This window comes from Crinia signifera, chromosome 3, assembly GCF_055691185.1.
Source record: "Crinia signifera chromosome 3, ASM5569118v1, whole genome shotgun sequence".
Lineage (NCBI taxonomy): Eukaryota > Metazoa > Chordata > Amphibia > Anura > Myobatrachidae > Crinia > Crinia signifera.
Genome location: NC_139219.1, coordinates 77,592,923 through 77,613,125, shown reverse-complemented (window position 1 = coordinate 77,613,125; position 20,203 = coordinate 77,592,923). Strand labels below are relative to the sequence as shown.

General features: G+C 43.7%; 1 protein-coding gene across 2 annotated transcripts in view; it reads right to left on the bottom strand.

The window, feature by feature from the left end:
• Nucleotides 1-18,407: 18,407 nt before the first annotated feature.
• SRSF7 (serine and arginine rich splicing factor 7) overlaps nt 18,408-20,203 on the bottom strand; it is a 7,602-nt gene continuing 5,806 nt past the window's right edge. Inside the window, exons 8-9 of one of the 2 annotated variants that reach the window (XM_083176073.1) lie at nt 19,573-19,604; nt 18,408-19,033 (exon numbers count right to left, since the gene is read on the bottom strand). In XM_083176073.1, coding sequence (XP_083032199.1) covers nt 19,580-19,604 — 25 coding nt within the window. In that variant the 3' untranslated portion in view covers nt 18,408-19,033; nt 19,573-19,579. The remainder of the gene's footprint in view (nt 19,034-19,572; nt 19,605-20,203) is intronic. The other variant, XM_083176072.1, reaches the window with a different exon arrangement.

The window sequence follows — 20,203 nt, the reverse complement described above, 5'->3', positions numbered from 1 at the left end:
CAGCACGGAAGCAATTCTCGTGTTACTCAGCGTCGTATAAAGTATTCTCAAGAATTGATTTGGTGCTGGTTTCCTTTGGTCTGCTAAATAAAACTCGGCAGATAGATTACAAGCCCCGTGGAATCTCAGACCACTCCCCGTTAGTTATTCAGCTTGACCTGGATATTGATAGGGGGTTTAGTTATTGGAAGCTGCAACCCTTCTGGTTAGCTCAGATGGATGGTCAAGAGGACTTAGTAACCAGGATGGAGGAGTTTTTTGAAATAAATAATGGGACCTCAAGCGGCATGGTGGTCTGGGAAGCCTTTAAGGTGTATGCCAGGGGCTTACTGATCAACAAGATCGCGTTTTTGAAGAGATCTCACAGGCTTAGGTCCCTAGAACTAGAGAATCGTGTTTCTGAATTGGAGGCTAAATACGTTACAACAGGTCTGGACGTGGATAGATCGGCTTGGCATGCCGCCCAGCAGGAGTGGCTGGACTACAAACAAAATATTGAGTCGCGTAGAGTAATAGTGGGGGATCATCGTAGGAGTGCCAACATGGACCGTTCGGGGAAGTGGTTGGCGCTATTAGCGAAACAAGACTCACCATCCAGGACTATTTCCAGCATTAAGGGGCTATCCGGGGAACTGGTTTCAGATACCCCCTCAATTGCATCGGCCTTTGCCGCGTATCACAGTGAAATCTACCAATCTCGGTTGGAGAAGGGCAAGGACACCATTGAGGGTTTTTTGAGCTCAATGGGCCTGCCAAATTTACCCGAGGATGAGAGAGTTCTCCTGGATTCTCCCATAAGTTTAGAAGAGATAGTGGCGGTGATTCAGGGGTTACCTAAAAATAAAGCCCCAGGGTTGGATGGGCTGCCCGCCGAATTTTACCAAAAGTATGTTAAAATTCTTGCCCCAGCCATGTTTAATCTGTTTCGAGCCATAATGGACAGTGATACCTTCCCTTTGTCTATGTCAGCGGCCGTGATCTTAATGATCCCGAAAGTAGGAAAAAACCCCCTCGAAATGGACTCTTATCGTCCGATATCGGTTTTGGCCACAGACGCAAAAATATTTGCAAAAATTTTTGCTAATCGGTTAAGTAAAGTGTTAGATCACATTGTCCATCCTGACCAAACGGGCTTCAGGGCGGGCAAATCCACTGCGGTAAATCTAAGGCGAGTTCACTCCTATATTCAGATAAATAAAAGTCAGGCTAGCAACGCTGCGTTGGCTTCTTTTGACGCTCAAAAGGCCTTCGATGTGATAGAATGGGAATATTTATGGGCTGTTCTTAGGGCTTTTGGATTTGGGGAGGGCTTTATTAAAGGAGTCAGATTGATGTACCAAAAGCCGGACGCTAGGGTATCAGTTAATGGGTATACGTCTTCCCCCTTTATCCTGGCCAGGGGGACCCGTCAGGGATGTCCTCTATCGCCGCTGCTTTTTGCAGTTGCGGTAGAGCCCCTTGCGTGTACTCTGAGGCAGAAGCTCGCGATAGGCACGGCGGATAGTAACTACTGCAGCAATATGGTGTCCCTTTATGCCGACGATTTGTTGGTTGGAGTTTCAAACCCGGAGACTGATCTGCCCGTGGTTTTGGAATGCCTGGAAAAATTTGGCCTCTACTCAGGTATCAAGATGAACTGGGCTAAATCAAACTTAATGTGCTTGGGAGATAGAACAATAGAGGTCCAGATGGCAGTACCATTACACCGAACCAGTAAATTTAAATACCTGGGTATTTGGGTCACAGCAGATCCAATGGAATACATCCAGGAGAACATTAGCAACCTGCTGGGTGAAATTAGGCGTAAGTGCCATAGATGGCTTAAGTTGCCCATTACACAAATTGGCAGGATTAATCTGATCAAGATGGCCATTCTCCCTAGCCTACTGTATGTTTTTCATCACTCCCCGGTGACGCTTAATAACAAACTATTCAAGGAGATAGACGGAATCCTTACTTCGTTCATTTGGCAAAACAAACGCCCAAGGGTAAAAATATCTACCCTGTGTAGAGACAGAGCTAACGGCGGGCTTGGGATGCCAAATATGAAATTGTACTATATGGCCGCGCAGTTGACGCACATCTGTTCCTGGATTCGGGACGGGGAATCTACAAAAGAGGACAGGGAACTTGTGGCCTATTTTGATCAAGATTATACCTTGTTACAGGCAATCTTGTCTCAGAAGTTACGGCGGGATTCCCCGCCAATCTTCAAGCAAGCATTGACCATTTGGAATTGGGCTCAAAAGACTCTACAATATCAGGGTGTGGATCCCGAGTCATCTATTTTCTCCGTGGCAAACACTAGAAGCATAAAACTAATGCAAGGGGGCACTATTTGGGCCAAATTCGGGCTAAGTTCTATTGGCCAATTTTTTAGGGGGGACCAATTCAGACCCTATTCGGAAGTCCAACAGGAATTTTCCCTCCCTAACTATATGCAGTTTAGATTTCTTCAGGTTAAGAGTGCGTTGCAGCACTGCAATATTGGATCCCAACTGATACATTCCCCTTGCAAAATTTTTATTAGGCAGTTGGGGTCCGCCAAAAGATTATCAAAACTATATAAGTTCCTACTTACTAATTGGCGCCAAGAGGAACTTGAATCTTTGAAAAGTAAATGGGAGGGAGATATCCCGGAAATAGCCCAGGTACCGTGGAATGAAATAGTGTCGTTCCCTAGTATAGCCACAACATCTATCCGCGTCCAGCAGGTTCAATTTAATATCCTCCATAGAATATACGTAACGCCAGTGGGTCTAAAGAAAATTGCAAATACGTACTCGGATCGCTGTCCGAAGTGTAGCATTGATATTGGCTCATTCTGGCACATGCTCTGGGAGTGTGGGAAACTTCAGTCTTTTTGGGGTGAAGTAATGACTGTCCTGGTGAGCCTGGGTGTCCCAAGAGGAGAGCTAACCCCCTTGAGCATGGTACTTGGTGTGTGGGAATTAGGCAACAGCAATGGTGAATGGAAAGTTATGGTCAGGAATGTGTCTGCAATCGCAAAAGTGATTATAGCCAGAACATGGTTCTCCTCGTTGGCCCCTTCTAGGAGGGAATGGATCAATTTGGTTAATAGAATATGCCAACAGGAGAGATTTGTATATGCCTCTAGGGGGGCAAATGGAAAATTTTATAAGATTTGGGGCAAGTGGAAATCCTCTATGTACTTCTCACAGCTGCCTGAGGTATAGAGTACAGCACCTGAGCTGTTAGACTGGGCAGCTTGTTATCTCACTTAAATAGTTTTGTATCACTAGACACATGGACTCACTCTGATAATGGAGGGATACTGATTTTTTGATACACGTTTAATATTTATTTTCTACCTTTTCATTTATATCATTATATATCTCCCCTTGTTTGCGGACACGAACAGTTTTTCTCCTTTTTTTTTTTTTTTCTCACGGATTAGCACAGATCATCACCTTGCTTTAGCTCTTATTATGTGCACTAGTTAGCAAATTAGCCACAAGTTGCTTTATTAGCACTTATCACAGTTAATTCAAGATAAATAAATAAATAAATAAATAAAAGTCAAATGTTTATTGGGTAGAACGGCTCACCAAGGTATAGTCATTATTTTTTTTTTTTTTTTTTTTTTTCTTCCTCCGTTTGCCCTTATTAAGTAGTGAATTGGTACTTAATTGGTTTTGATTCACTTACATCCAATTGCCTTCAATAGTTTTCCCATCTAGGTCAACGTCCTGATCATCAGTAAGAAGTCTGTAGTTTTCAGGCAATATTCCATGGTTGAGACCTAACCCTTTTCCTGGGGGCATGGACTCCCTCGTCCGAAGATTGATTAGTAGTTCCTTTTTTGTCTCTTTGGTGTGCGGCTCGTCTTGTTTGTCTTTTTTAATTGTTGTAGGATGTGATGCATGATTATCCATAAGTGGATTTGGTGGGTTTATTATTGGGCTCTGATTTCCTACAGTTGTTTGTATGTTTTAACATGTTTGTATTTTTGCATTAATAAAAGACTCAATAAAAAAAAAAAAAAATGTATATTATATATAGATAAATATTGAGAGAGAGAGAGAGAGAGAGAGAGAGAGAGAGAGAGAGAGAGAGAGAGAAAATCCTGATGACTGGCACTCCTGAAGTCTCCCACTTGCCAGGTTCCTTCTGCAGTCGGTCAGCTCAGTGACAGTGTAACATGAGGTAGGAATGGGCAGCGGCACAGAATGATCAGAAGATGACAGTGAATAAATCCTTCAATGTTTGAGCCTTTATTAGGATTTTTTCAAGAAGCAGCAATATTCTATATCTATATATCTATATATAGATATATATACACAAACAAGAAAGGGTTATATGAGCCCTGATAATACCACAAACTCTCAGTACAACAAGACACCTTGTAGTGCACAAGGGGTTATAGAATCACCAAAGTCCAAATCCTTAGCTGGCTGCAGCTCCCTTTCCTAATTAAAGGATCCTCCAGGGTCCACACCAGAGGCAGAACTCTGGGAGGCAATGGAGTCATCTGCTGCCAGGGCTCCTGCTCCCAAGGGGGCACCTCTCCTCCCCCTGGAAGTTTAAATCAGTTATTTAAAAGCCAACGATTTTGCTTCTGTGGCTGAGTTCTATATATCTATCTATCTATCTATCTATCTATCTAAACAGAAATATATATTTTATATATAGAGTTGTATGTGTGTGGGGTCGGGCACCAGAGCCGAATTTCCCATTAGGCACGTGAGGCACCGGCCTAGGGGCGGCACATGTTTGGGGGCGGCACTTGGATGCCTGTGATAGTACTGTCAGCCCAAAATGTACCAATAACTGCAAAATATCCACTGTACTGTACTATATTCCATCTTAAATAGAGTGTAAATGGATAGGACATGCAGATACTGCCCCTATAAACTGTCCTACTTAGTAAACATTATTGTTGTGCCTAGGGGCCACATCATCCCTAAATCCGCCCCTGGGGGGCACCAATATATATCTTGCCTCCGGGCAACTGTAAAGAACTTATGCCACTGGTCCACACGGAGGTGGTAATCTAGGCAGAGGAAGACCGATAGGTACGCTTCATGGTGCCTATAGATTGTAAGCTTGCAGCAGGGCCCTCCTACCTCCATGTCTGTCTGTTGTTACCCAGTTTGTTTTATCACTGTTTACTATTGTAAAGCGCAACGGAATCTGTTGCGCTATATAAGAAACTGCAAATAAATAAATAAATAAATAAATGGTGCACTAAAAGGATAATTTATCAATACAGAAAAGCATATCCACGACAACATATGAATGCTTGTACCAATAAAGATAACACTGTGGGCTGGTTACCACATGGCGTGATGTAAAAACACCAGGCAAAACTGCTTACACCAGGCTGGATGATCCATATGCAGGTCCCCGGCGATGTACACACGCTGGATTGTGCCGCAGTGTTTGGAGAAGCCGGTATAGAGGAAAGCCGCCACTTATGCCAAATGCACATCAAATCCTTGGTGATAATTATTTGTGAAAGTCCATAGAGAGACTTTGCTTCTTCCTCTATATTGCTTCTCAGAAGATGTTTTTTTCCTTCCTTGGGTACAAGACAGGGGTATACTTGACCAGAAGTTCTGGTAATAGGATTTGTGTTCCAACCAGAATTATTGTTCAGAGAGTGTATCTGTATACTCTCTATAAGATTATCTGCATATTGAAATGTTTACCATTGATAGTAATTGTTTGGTACAGGCATGTCAAACTCAAAATCCCAACTGGGCCGAATAATTAAGGTCTAGGTCTTGTGTGGGCTGCAAGAAAAAAAAAAGCCATGGTCGCTACCACAAGCAAAAGCTGGAAACAAAAAGATACCCATTGTCAGCACTGTACAGTTGCGTCCTCTATATCATACTATATATCAGTGTCAATTTAGCCTTCAAATTCACATTCTGACACAGAGAATAAGCCAAACTTCACTTTTGACACAGGTAATAAGCTGAAATTCACATTCTGACACAGAGAATAAGCCAAAAGTTCACTTTTGACACAGGGAATGAGTAAAAATTCACATTATGACACAGGGAATTTCAGCTGACACCTAACACAACATAAATTACAAGCGGTGACAAACTCATGGCCCTCCAGCTGCTATGGAAGTACATGTCCCAGCATGCCCTGCCACAGTCCATTATATAAAATCTGTGGCAGGGCATGCTGGCATGTGTACTTCCACAACAGCTGGAGGGCCATGAGTTTGACACCACAAAAGCAAGCTATGCCCAAAAACCTTACACTGAGGGTCACTGAGTGTTACATTTTTTTTTACTTTTCATAGAAAACATGGGGGCCATAAAGCATCAACAGACCCTGTTCCTCTCCCCCCCCCCCAACCGACCACCCCACAAGCACATTTAAAATCAGTCTTACTTTTTTGCAGCGCCGCTACCGCTCTGCCCTCAGTCGCTCTGCCACGCCTCTGCTGCAAATATGCACCTCCGCTGCAAATATGCCTTCCCGCCTCTGTCGCTTCAACTGCCTGCCTCCACATTCCGTTAGCGAGTGATGAAAGCACCCTAAGCCGGTGCGTCGTGACATCACCCGTGCAAAGCACTGCTGGGAACGTGCTTCAGAAAAACTTCAAGCCCATTAGCAGCCATTGAATCCCGTTCCCAGCAGTGCTTTTCGCAGGTGCCTGCAGGGTGAGTGTTGCTGCTGCTGAGCTACGAGCACCTGGCAACAGTGTGATCCTTGGTCCAAGGCACTGGAGTGCTGCTTGTCACTGTCAGCATCAGCAGCCAACCCATCAGCCTGTGGTCCGCAAAAGTAGGCGGCCAGGGCCGCAAGTTTGACATGCCTGGTTTGGTACATTTGCAAGCACGGAGTACGGGTCTGCGACAGTAATGGCATCAGTCATCGATTGACAGTCTGATGCTGTTAGGGGGTGTTGACTGCCTGTTTTTTTTCAAGAGTGGAGTGTTGCCAGCGTTGGGAGGAAGGTAAAAGCCAGGATTTCTTTTTTTTCTTCTGTCAACTCTGATACATAATGATGGTGCAAGGGTTTTTCAGACACTATTTACTGTGTCTTGAAAGAATGTTAGGAAGATGTGACTGTGATATTGTTCACCATATGGAAAAAAAGATGTTCAGAAAAAGTAGGCTTATACTCGAGTATATATGGTACATGTGTTTCCCCAAGAGGTTGTGTAACTTGTACATAGATGGTTTGAAAAACTTCTACAAAAAAAACGAATACTGTACTGTGCTGGTCTTTGCATTCAGTTATATACACTAGAGCAGAGGTCATCAAACTATTTTGCTCTGGGACCCCATCAGACAATAAAAATGTTTAGAGGACCCCAGCAAATTACTGCAGAAGGTCATCACATCACATGGGCAGTCAGCAGATAGCACATACATGGCAGCATTATGGAGGGATGGGAGGAGTCTAAATGACAACTCAACAGATTTTTCAGACTCCTTGAATCACTGACTGAGATTAGAAAAGTCATCAGCCTGATGGTCTGCATCATGGAGTTGCGACCCCATGCTGAGAAGGTCAGGACTCACAGTTTGAGGCATTGCACGGCACTGGAGGCATTTACAGGTAACCCAAAATTATTTAACTTGTTTTATTTGCTGCCATACATACGCTGGATATTATTGTTTAATCATAATAAAAGTTGTAAAAATACATGTTCCCCATCTGGGCAAGATACAGTTCAGACCTCTCTCTATGGCTCCCTCAAAAATTCTAATGATTAGGCAGAATTAATGTTGTAAAATATAATATACTCCCCAGATTGTTATATTTGTTCAAAATGATTACTGTTAACCTCCCATTATTTATCAACTGTTATCAACTGTTTACAATGTTATCCAAGATTTTGTTTGGAGTGGCAGAAAGCCGAGATTTAAGCACCAGGTTTTCTCAGGTGCAAATCCCAAGAGGGTAGACTGCTTCTGATGCTTTTGGCAAACTACTAAGCCTGTTCTTCATAGAATAGTGGATTGGTTTAAAGACAAGGCTGAAGATTTTCAGAACTTTTTTTTTTTTTACGTTTGCTGCTAGTGTTTTTAGATCTTTTTGTCAGATGTTACTATGGTATACTGAAGTAAAATTACAAGCACTCTATAAGTGTCAAAGTCCTTCAATGACAATTAAATTAAGTTTATTTAAAGAGTCCATTTTTGCAGTGTGCCCTGGCATGCTGTCAATCAACGTCTGGGCCACATGCTGACTGACTGCCGCAGTCAGTATGTATGTGGTCCAGACGTTGATTTTAGCTTGTTCACCCACCTCTTGAGGATTGACCAAAATTTGTCAATGGGATTACAGTCTGGGGAGTTTCCTGGTCATGGACCCCAAATTACAGTTTTGTTCCCTGAGCCACTTAGTTATCACTTTTGCCTTACAGCAAGGTGCTCCATCATGATCTGGTAAATGGTTGATTGAGATGAAATCTTACTTGCAGCAGTATCCTTAAAGCCCTTTTTTGTGCAAAGCAATAATGGTTCACAGGCAGGGACTGGCTGGCAACTTTTAGCCTAGGGGGCAAGTCCAGAGCACTGGTCGCAATCGGCCGATATCGGACCAAATCACCTCAGTGTATGGGCACCTTTAGCAAGGCAATGGGAAATGTGAATTTCAGTCTCATACTTTACATTATCTGCACAAATAATCTCTCAGCAGGATTATTATAGTAGGCAGTGAGATCTACTACTCAGCGTTTAGTGGTACCTAGACCTTAAGCTATGTCGCCTGATTTGGTGCATTGGACCGGCATATTGTTAGGTCACTAACAATGTGCAGACCCTTGGGTCATCAGCTTCATCTTCCATTGCCCTACAGTGGATGATATCAGGGAGGTCCATGTTGACAAAAAACAGCAAGTGTGTATGTGCTTGCCAATGCCGATTCTTATTTTATAAAATTAATTTAAATACTGTCCGGTGCTGTTCGTGTGTGCCTTTCTACTACTTGAGATTAGTCCATGGATTCAGCTGCAGTCTGTAATTTTGATCTTCTTATGATTGCTGTCTGTTCCTGACCTCAGCCTGTTTCTACCACCAGATAACTCCTTATTGTTGGCTGCCCATCTCAACTACTCTGCAATACCTAAACCCGTACTAGGTGACGCATTAAGTCCTGGGGGCATATAACATGAAGCAAGGACGGTGTAATAGTTAGCATTACTGCTTCACAGAGCTGATGTCATGGGTTTGGTTCCCACCATGGCCCTAACTGCGAAGTTTGTATATTCTCCCCATGCTTGCGTGGGTTTCCCCCAGGTACTCCGGTTTCCTCCCACAATCCAAAAATATACTGGTAGGTTAATTGGCTCCCAACAAAATTAACTTTTGAATGAATGAGTGTGGACATGTGGCATGGAATATAGATTGTAAGCTCCACTGCAGGAGGAACTGATGTGAATGTTCAAATATTCTCTGTAAAGCACTTCGGAATATGTGTGTGATATATATATATATATATATATATATAGGTCCAGGCGTCTGTGCACACTCCTGTTGAGAAGGTGGGTGCTTAAACCATATAAATGGTATATAATATGGACAATTAGAGGCAAGCACACCGGTTTAAAGTGAAATGCAAAAAATAGTCTTTATCAAGGTGAAGGCATATATCCATCTTGCAGTACAGGCATGATACAGAAATTGTTACCAATGCAGGAGATCATCATCCACATTTCAGCAAGAAAATACAGGAGACTGCAGGGATGCCATATTCAAGCTATACAGCTGTTTCGGTGGACGTACCACCATCATCAGGAGCATGCTGAATAGGCTCACAGAGCACGTCTTTATAGAGGCCAACATTAGAACACTAATTGAGAACACATGTGTACCTGGGCTCAGCGGCGAATCATACTTCACCATACTGAAAAGAGAATGCTCATTAGCTCACCTGGCCGCTGGTTCAGGAAGTGACGACGCGTGACCAAGGTAACTCACCCAAGCCAGCGTCAGTCACTATGGAAACCACACAGCGTCACCGGAAGTGACGTGACGCAGGTCTTGGCCGAAGCCGGACACTTCGTTCGTCACCGTGGTAACGCCCGACAGCATCCTCCGCATCACACAGCACCAGCCCCGATTGGTTATCGAAAGAAGGCGCTGGTTAGATCAAGAGATTGCAAAGGTCACCAATTCTGGTCTTGAGTCGTTGAGATCTGACCCCACTGGTGACCTTATGGTTAAATTGGATGATGCCATTAACTCTTTTCACATGGAACTGCTTGCCTTTAAAAAAAGCAAGTATAAATTGGTCAAGGATGACTATAAAGAACTTAAGGTTTATGGTTGGGTCAATGGTAACGAATCCAGATATTCCTGGAGAGACAATGCTAAGCCTAGAAGAAGACGACCGGGTAGGTTTGATAGAAAATTCTCAGAGTTAGACACCCGGACTTCTGCTTCTGATTCAGATCAGTCACAGAAAAGGTTTTTTTCCCAGGGGCACAGTCACACAGTCCAAACAGAAAGATCCCCTAGCAGAAGACCTTGTAGAAGCGTAGGCGGCCGCAGACAAACAGGCAAGAAGGTGAAGGGCACGACATAGTTTTTAATTTGTCTAACTATAATCTTAAGCCCAATGAAGTTCAGGTCCTGACAAAGGGTTTATCTTTTGTCAGAACCTACAGACAAAGACCATTTGAAGTAGAATTCTACCGTTTTTTTCAGACTACTTAAACTTAAAGATCATTTTGCCAAGCACCCGCCTTACAAACTAGTGCTGCCACCCCCTTTAAACCGGCTAGTATATTTGACCCCCCCTGTGTCAATCCCTCTATTGAGATTTTCACTAGGTTTGTGAGATCAGGGGGGAAATTTACTAAAGGAAATTTTGTATCCAGAAATACACTTATTTTTGACATTTACTATCCCGAAAATACGGCAATTCGTATTCGTATTGATGTTCTATCAATACGAATACGAATTGCCGTATTTTCGGGATAGTAAATGTAAAAAATAAGTTTATTTCTGGATACAAATACACCTATTTTACACCTATTTTTTTCAAATTTCCTATAGTAAATTCCCCCCCAGATGTCACCGCTTTTATGGACACACAGAAAATTTCATTTTCCAATCTATCCAGAGACCAGAATTTGGCCCATGCTGGCTCTCCTAGTCCAGTGGTCTCCAACCTTAATTGAGCGAGAGCTACTCGCAACAAAAAAAGAACAAAAAAAAACGTCCCCGAGAGCTACTAAAATTTGAACAATTCCCCTGATACTATGCCGCACACCGTAATGCCCCTGCGCAATATGCTGCACACTGTAATGCCCGATACATTATGCCACACACCGCCATTTCTCTGAAACATGATGCAGCTCCCCACAATGCCTATGATACTATGCTGCACACTGTAATGCCCCTGACACATTATGCCACACATTGCAGTGCCCCTCACACCTAATGCATACCTCCCAACTTTGGCAGTGGAGAAAGGAATATATGTGCCGGAGGCACGCGTCAAAAATTTTTGGGCTCCGTTTTGTTTCTGTGAGGGCATGGCCAGTGCTGTGTGAACTGCTGGCCATGCCCTCAGCCTCCCTGCCTGATTAGACGCATGCAGTGTCTAATTCCCGCAGGACCGTCCCAAAAAAATGGGATGTCACACAAAAATTGATACACACTGACTATGCCACACCACATTGCCCCCCACAGTAAGGCTTCTAATAAACTATAAATTACCTGCTTGTTACCAAGGGGGTTAATGTCTGTTGCCAAGGGGGGTTAATGTCCTTTACCAAGGGGTTAATATGCATTGCCAGGGGTTATTGCTTGTTGTCAAGGGGAGTTAATGTCCGTTGCCAGGGGTTCTTGCTCATTGCTAAGGGGGGGGGGGTTAATGTCTGTTGCCAGGGGTTATTGCTTGTTGCCAACGGGTTTATATTTGTTCACAGGGGTTAATGCTCACTGCCAAGGGGGGGGGGGGGGGTTTCTAGCTCGTTGCCAAGGGGTTAATATGTGCCCGGCCACCCGCCCGTCAGCTGCTGCTGCCCCTGCCTTACCCTGCCTTCCCCTGCGCACAGAGAGACAGACGCTAGAAGTCATTTTTCACTTCCAGCGTCTCTGACAGGGAGCACAGCTCTGCAGCGTTACCAGGAAGTGCAGAGCTGTGCTTCCTGTCAGATGCTAGAGGTGAACTATGACTTCTAGCGTCTGTCTCTCTGTGTGCAGCTGACGGGCGGGTGGCCGGACACATTGGCGGGCGGGCGGACAGGTCCAAGTCCTCCCGACGCACCCATAGCCCCAATAAATATATATTTTTTTTACTGCGTGTCTGGACCCGGGCCCCCCTGGGGTGCCGTTTATCCTTCCTGATGCTTATCTGCTTCATTTATTCCTGGGCGGAGGAGCTGACAACTATCAGTTACTGTGAGTGACAACTGCAGTTGTCCAATAAAACAATAACAATTTGATGAGGGAGGCCTGCACCGTCGACCTCATGGCACAGCCCCAATGGCGTATTGGCAGTCGCCAGCATTTAGACTCCTACCCGCAGGAATTTATCAGCGGGAAGACTCTGGGTGCTGATAATGCATTTAGCCGTATTCTTCATGCACTTGCACTGCTTCCAAAGGCTAAGGCAGACTGTGAAGAGTGACACTCATTCATTTATTTTATCTTGATTAATTGATATTATTCATGTGTTTATTCTTGTTAAATTTTTATTATTGTAATTACTTAATGTTATTATTTATTCTTAATTATTAAGTAAATTCAAGTTAACAGTTTACACATGTTGTAATTACTGTCTCAGATGTATGATATGGCAGGTGTGAATGTGTTCCTAAAACACCCCCACTATCCACGCCAGCCCGAAGCGTGGCGAGCGGCCGCGTTACGCATCATCCCGACTATTTCATACCCCCACTATCCACATCGGCATGGAGATGATTTTATAGTGTGGCGAGTGCAGAGAGGGGACGCGTATTACTTTACATGTATTACATGTTTACATACTGTCTCTCCCCAGTGACTCTCTCTGCCCCACCACCAATTCCCACCACCACACCAGCTTTCCACGCTGGTTTCTCCTACAGGAAGATGGCCCGTTGAGGCCTATAAGATGGCGCCGCAAATGGCTGCCAAGGAACTGTGCACTCAGCTACTGTATGTAACCCTGTGTCTTTGCTCCAATATTACCTGCCTGGCTGGTGCAGCGACCAGTGGCACCGCTGATGGCTGCCTAGGCGCTGTGCAGCTCAGCGGGTATGGGTTTCCTGTGTGATAACTGTAACTGTCCCTGCTTATACTGTTACCTACCGACTGCTGCAATGACCAGTGGCACCGCTGATGGTTGCCTAGGCGCTGGGCAGCTCGGCGGGCATGTGTTCCCTACATGTAATGTCCTCAATGTAATGTATGCAATGTCCTCTCCCCCCCCCTATCCCTGCTTGATGCTGTACTGTAAATCCGCAGAAAATTCCTAGTGTGCGCAAGCACACATGGCCAATAAAGTTGATTCTATTCTATTCTCTATGTATTCCGTGTCCGCTTGCCACACTTTATAAAGTCAACTCCACGCCGACGTGGATAGTGGGGGTATGAAAAGGTCGCTTCGGGCTGGCGTGGATAGTGGGGGTGACCTAAATCCCATTGCATGGCATCGTACGCGATAAAAATAGTATATCCAATGCTGTACTGTATATATTGCAGTATATCTAGTGCTGTTCAGTATATATTGTGGTATATAGTCTTGTTCTGTAGATATTGTAGTGTATTGTATCCAGGGCTGTATATAATGTGGTATACACAGTTCTGTCCCGTATATATTGTAATACTTTTGTATTACATCGCATGGCACAAAAACGTGCTGTGTACATGTACGTGCTATATGTACGCCAGCGTAGTCAAATCGCATCGCCCATTTTTGTGCGATTCGATTTCAGTACGCAGAATAGCCCACTAAGCAAATAGCGTAGTGGTCGCCGTGCTATTACACAGGTACTAATATAAATAAATATATATATATATATATAATCAGTAGCTTTACTGTTGGAATCTGATAAATAACATTGCTCAGCATATTATTTTAATGCTTTTTATCCTAAAATATCTTTTGTCTTGATATATAAGTATTTGTGTATAGTTCAAGAATTATGCCTGTACTTTAGCCCTCAAACCAAGGCTGCATTTGGATATATGTTTGTAAAATTGTGTGGGAATATCAGACACTCTTCAGAATCACCCCCATTGGTTGTCAGTGCCTTATCGGTTACTGGCGTGTAAGGGAAGGGTTATAAAGCCTGATATGGGAGACCGGTTTCTTTGTAAACCAGTGCCCCAGCGTGTAGTTGTGTTTTCATCTGTAACAGTTAAACACATACAGATAAGCTTTTAATTATACATGTAATCAGTGGCGTAACTAGAAATTTTGCTCCCCTGCCCAAAAAATTCTGGCGCCTCCCCATTTTCCTGCGTTACCCTGAAATGTTTCTAAAACATACCATAAATTCACTCAGGATATATACACACACATATATCACATACATGCACGCGCACTAACCATACAGACACAGGACATACCATAAAAACACAAGACATACACACATGCATACTAAAGACACACAGGACATCCACGCGCGCAGGGCCGGTGCAAGGATTAGTGACGCCCTAGGCAAAAGGTCAGCCTATTGCCCCCCTCCACCCCAGTTATCCCCTTCCCAGACAGTAAGGTGATAGTGTGTGTGTGTGTGTATATACATATATATATACACACACGTGTGCATACCATCCCCCACACTGTACACCTGACCCCGTCCCACACAACGTACATCCTATCCCCACACTATGCACCTGACTACACCCCCACACTGTGCACCTGACCCCATCCCCCCCACACTGTGCACCTGACCCCATTCTACACAATGTACACCTGACCCCACCCCCCACACTGTACACCTCATCCCCTCCCCCCACACTGTACATCTGGCCTCTGTGTCTCTGACCCCATTCCACACACTGTGCTCCCTGTCACTCCCAGTCCCCATCCATGCACTTACCTACAACAATAGCAGCTGGAAAGGTGAAGGCACCGAGCATTGAGTTCTAGACGGCTTCTCTGAGGTTGAGACTGGAGAGCCTATGACTCATCGTCAGACAGTGCAGCTCTCAAGCCCCAGCAGCGTCATGTGGCTTTCAACAGCAGCCTCAGCACAGGGTCTGCTGCAGGATGTGTATGCAGCATGAGTGTGGCTGCAAGCATATGGCTGTGCCCCCACAGCTCTAAACATATTTAGACCCCTCACTAGCTTGCACACATTAAAAGGATGACTTCTTCCTTCATTTTTTCAGAATAACAGATGTAACAGCATCCTCTAGTGGCCAGCGCCCTAGGCAGCTGCCTAGTGGTAGCTCCGGCCCTGCATGCACGCATACCATACAGACACACACACGGCATACGGGCACAGATACCATACATACACACTGCATATTTATAAACATACACAAACTCAAAGTATACATACACACAGTATACTTACAAACACCAATACTAAAGCAAATAACTCCCACATGCAATAGAGCAGTGGTCAGGGAACTCTGTCCTCATTACCCCCACACAGTGCATATTTTGCTGGTAACCCAGCAGGTGCACAGGTGTACTAATTACTAAGACACATAAGGTCTGCAGGTGGAGTTACTTATTTCACTTGTGATTCTGTGAGGAGACTTGCAAAACATGCACTGCATGGGGTAATGAGGACCAAGTTCCCTTACCACTGCAATAGAGGGTACACAATCCTCCCCATTCCCACTGCAGCTACCAAGACATAGTGCTCACTGGGCCAGCATACATTAATGCTGCCCACACTTCACCCCCCTGCGGCTGGCACCCAAAACAAGGGACACAGCTGGTCCTGGAGAGTCAGCCTTTCACCTGTCCATTCCAGAGAGAGGAGCTTCCTGAGAGCAGAGGAGCTGTGTGCTGCAGCACCACCTACAGGCAGCTCAGTATTACATACACAGCTTCCTCCCTACAGAACTTACACAGGACAACTTTCAGCTCCGAGTGCGACCGCTAGGGATGCCTACCCTTAGTTATGCCACTGCATGTAAAACCAACATGGTCAGAATGTCAAAAAGTCAACACGAGTTTTTCTTTGAAACCGACTTTCTTACGTCACACGCAAATTGGTTTGCATAGTTACCGTAGATTAGAATAGTGTGCTGAGCACAGGCAAGCACCGTGCAGGAAACATGGTGAATGCAGCATGCTTATACAGTGTGCACGCCAACATATGTTCACAGACAACCTCTCACCCAAAACAAAACCAAAAACCATGTTGACTGACAATTTAAGTGTCAGCATTTTGACCATGTCAGCATGAGTGGTTGAATTTCAGGAAATCATACTAAACCCTCATGTCCATATAATTTAAAAGCTCAAATTTCAAATGAGTCACCTATCAGGATAACTAAAGGTGTTTAACATTTTGGGCATAACGCATATTTTATATTATGCATTATTCTATGAAAATGCACAGTATGCCAAAAAGATGGCATAAAGCAATGTAGCAATATCACTGACTCTCCAAACAATGTTGCATCTATCACGAGTCTGAGTATGCTAAATTTCTTTATTGCATAGACGGCTTTTATTTTTCTACTTCTACCATATCCTATCTGGAAGCAGGTGAGAATTTCTGACCTGGCAAATACCCACCTCAGTGTATGATTTAAATCCACAAAACATTACCTACTGGTGATACTCAAGGACCGCGGCTTTATAGTATTTAAAATTATCCATTGACATCAGAACACTGCAGAAGTTAACTACAGGTCAAGTCTGCTGTATCCGGAGAGCTCTTACTCAAAATATTCCAAAAAACAATATTCCAATCCCCCCCCCCCCATACTTACCATGTCCCCCGATGTCCACAGCAGCCTTCAGGATCTTCAGTGGTCCCAGGAGTGCATTGCGCAGGTGCACCCCTGGGACCACTGAACGTTGTAGGACCAGGTAAGTACGTTAAAAAATTTAAATCCAAAAACCGTAAAAATCCCTTATCGGAAATGCTCATGGTCCCGAGCATTTCAGATGGATACTCTAACAATTAAGATTATTGTAATACAGGTAATGTAACTTCACTCTAACCAGTTTTTTTTTTTTCTTTTTAATCCTCCAAGGTTATGAAACAGCAACTGTTTGTAACCTGTTGTGCCTGCTTGGTAGCAGTACTTATGTTACATTGTTAGGCGCTGTCACAGCTATAGCTGCATTTTAGCCTGAAGCTGCTCCATATTTTACATTTGCAATTTATTGGAACTTTATAAAAACAAAATACTTGAACACTTATGTGGAAACTGCACAAACCCAAAGGCAGTGAATGGATGCCTGTGTGCAGCATCCATTCATCTCACGGACATGGGCTGGGGGGGTGCACGGTGGCAGCCCGCCTTGGTGCTGGGCTTGCCCCAATGCAATAATCGGCGGTTCTGGCTCTTAGAAATTGTCATCTTGAAACCCCCCCCTGTTTACACTGGGTAGGCACCCAGATCCAACCTGGCTTGGATCAGTGTTCCAAATACCGGGTCAGATCAGGGTGTAAAAGGAACCGGGTCATGGCTCACCCCTTTTCCCATTACTTGAAAGTCCCAGGTTATTGTACATGAACCTGGGATTTTGTCAGTGGACACTGCTCAACACAGGCCCAGTGACCTGTAATACCACAATTCCAGGTCCTACCCAGGTTTTTTTTTTTTTGGGGGGGGGGGGGGGGAGAGACGGGGACGACACGGGACGACACGGGACGACGACATTGTCAGACATCCGGATACAGACCCAGGTGCAACCCATCAATAAGACGGACCCAGGCCATGGTACAGGCAGACAGATTGGACTGCATCGCCAAACATCCATTGAAGCAGGATAAACTCAGGTCACTTAGGAGTGGGGCTCAGTACCAAATGCTGAACCAAAACCAGGTCATCACTTTGTGAAAGGAGTTTGAACAGAACACTTTCATTGTAAAAATAACCAAGGGGATAGAATACACCAAGGCAGCGGGAAATAGTATGTATTATCTGCCCCATACAATATTATGAGCATAAAATTACTATACTGTCAGCAATAGGAAACAATTAAACTCCTACAGCTCTTAAAAGTAAAAAATTAGGGCCCATGGCAACAAAATCAGACTCTAGCTATCATTTTTATTGTGCCTTAGAAAATGATCTGTTTGGATGCTATGGACCACATCCAACCTTTATAAGCTCAAGTTTACCCTGTGACCACTTCCTCTGCGATTAGGTCTGAAAATAGCCCTGTCTGTACGGTGCGCTCATCCCGACTATCCCCTTCAAAACATTCTTCAATATCTCCACATTCAAACATTTACCTGCCTCCAGCAAAGTGTGTAACAGAATAAAGTCAATAAAGCATTGCCATAACACTATTACCTAATATACAATAAAAACAAGACCTAGTAAGGGACAGTTTGGAAAAAGCAAAACATTTATTTAGATCACATATGCTGAAGTTGTAAAGTCTGCAATCATTGTAAAGCTTTAAACACGGCTTTAGAACAGATTTTATACATGCTGCTCGTTTCACAAAGGTACCACAAGCTGTGCAACAAGTTTAGTCAACGTGTGTCCTTAAATTAAAAAAAAAGGGAAGTAAAACAGTTTTAGGTCAAGACCATTACATCCCACGGTCATTCATTCTTGGCCAGCCAGATATTTGCTAGTTGGGTAACCACTAAACCAACTCAAGCATGCTTTACATTAAACTGCTTTAAGATACAGATCTTGCCACACCCCATGCCAGTGCTTCTTGCAACGCTTGAATAGCAGAATTCCTAGTAATGACAATTCACTGAACAAAGTACTTTTAATTAAGATACAAAAAAGAAGTTTCACTTTCAGATGACAGGATATAACATACATTGTACGCTAGCCTACCAAAGTGACTGTTTAAAACAAAGAAATCCAAGGTGAAAAAAAAAAAATATATAGTCTGTGGCGATTTACGGCCATAAGTCTGTACAAAAACCCAACTGTCTATCCATTCCTCTCTGGGCTAATGCTTCTTCTTGGGCTTCGGGATGTTGAACGACTGTGGACAGAGACACAATGTCAGAAATTTCAGGAAATTCAATCTGTATTATTAGCACTTCAGAAAGATTTTATCCATTAAAGGAGGCAATTCAAAAGTTCTTTCCCACCCAGTTGCTTGTCACTTTACTAGTGATGATTTGCAATTATTTTTTATGGCGCCCAATACTTATACAAATTGTGGCCAAATGGGACTGGGTTCAGCCATGCAAAACATGTAAACTAGTAGATGAAACGAGAGAAATGCGCAGAGAGAAAATGAAATTTGCTTCTTTTCTGTATTCCATTCTTTCACTAAAGAAGTGGGGCTTACAGGTGTAGAATCGGATATGGTATACTTTACATATAAGAAACCCCTAATGCCGTGTTCACACAGCGACACTGCTTTTATGTGGCATTTTGATGCCCGGGAGCAGCGGCGCCAGACCCCGTTCTCACTGCTAAGGCAAATTCCCGGGTGAATCAATTCTACTCGGTAATTTGCCTTTTAACAGGTTTTTTTTTTTTGCAGTGTGAACGGTTCAACCCGTGTCTACATACCTGGATCTCAAACACTGGTTGACCCATTCACACTGAAAAAAAAAGAAAAAGAAAAGAAACCTATGTTAAAATACTAATTACCAGGTCAACATGCTAGACCAGTGAACTTGCCTTGCAGTGAGAACGGGGTATAATAAATAGCTTTTAAGCAACTTAAAGGACATGATCATGTTAAAATGCCTGTATAGGTCAAACTTAATCCTTTGAATGAATATATATATATATATATATATATATATATATATATATATATATATAAAAAGTTTATATCTCCTATATAAAAAAGGTAGACATTACAGGTCATTATGATGAATGAAAAGGTTTGCTTGCCAATTTTTACACCTATTTTGATCACTCAAAGGGTTAAAACCCCAGCTTTAACACTAAAGGCCCATATACACTGGGCGACTGAGCTGAAAGCCGCTCAAAACAGCATGTTTGAGTGGATTTCAGCTCAAAGCTGCCCAGGGTGTATGCCCCAGCGATAAACTGTGAGCACTGCTGCGCTCTCCCGCATCATCGCTGGGAAAGCTGCTCATCTGCTGGTAATACATAGCACTGCGCTATGCAAAGCCATCTTCTCCCATCCATCGGTGCTGGGGGGAAAGACACTAAGTGTGTATGCACTGAG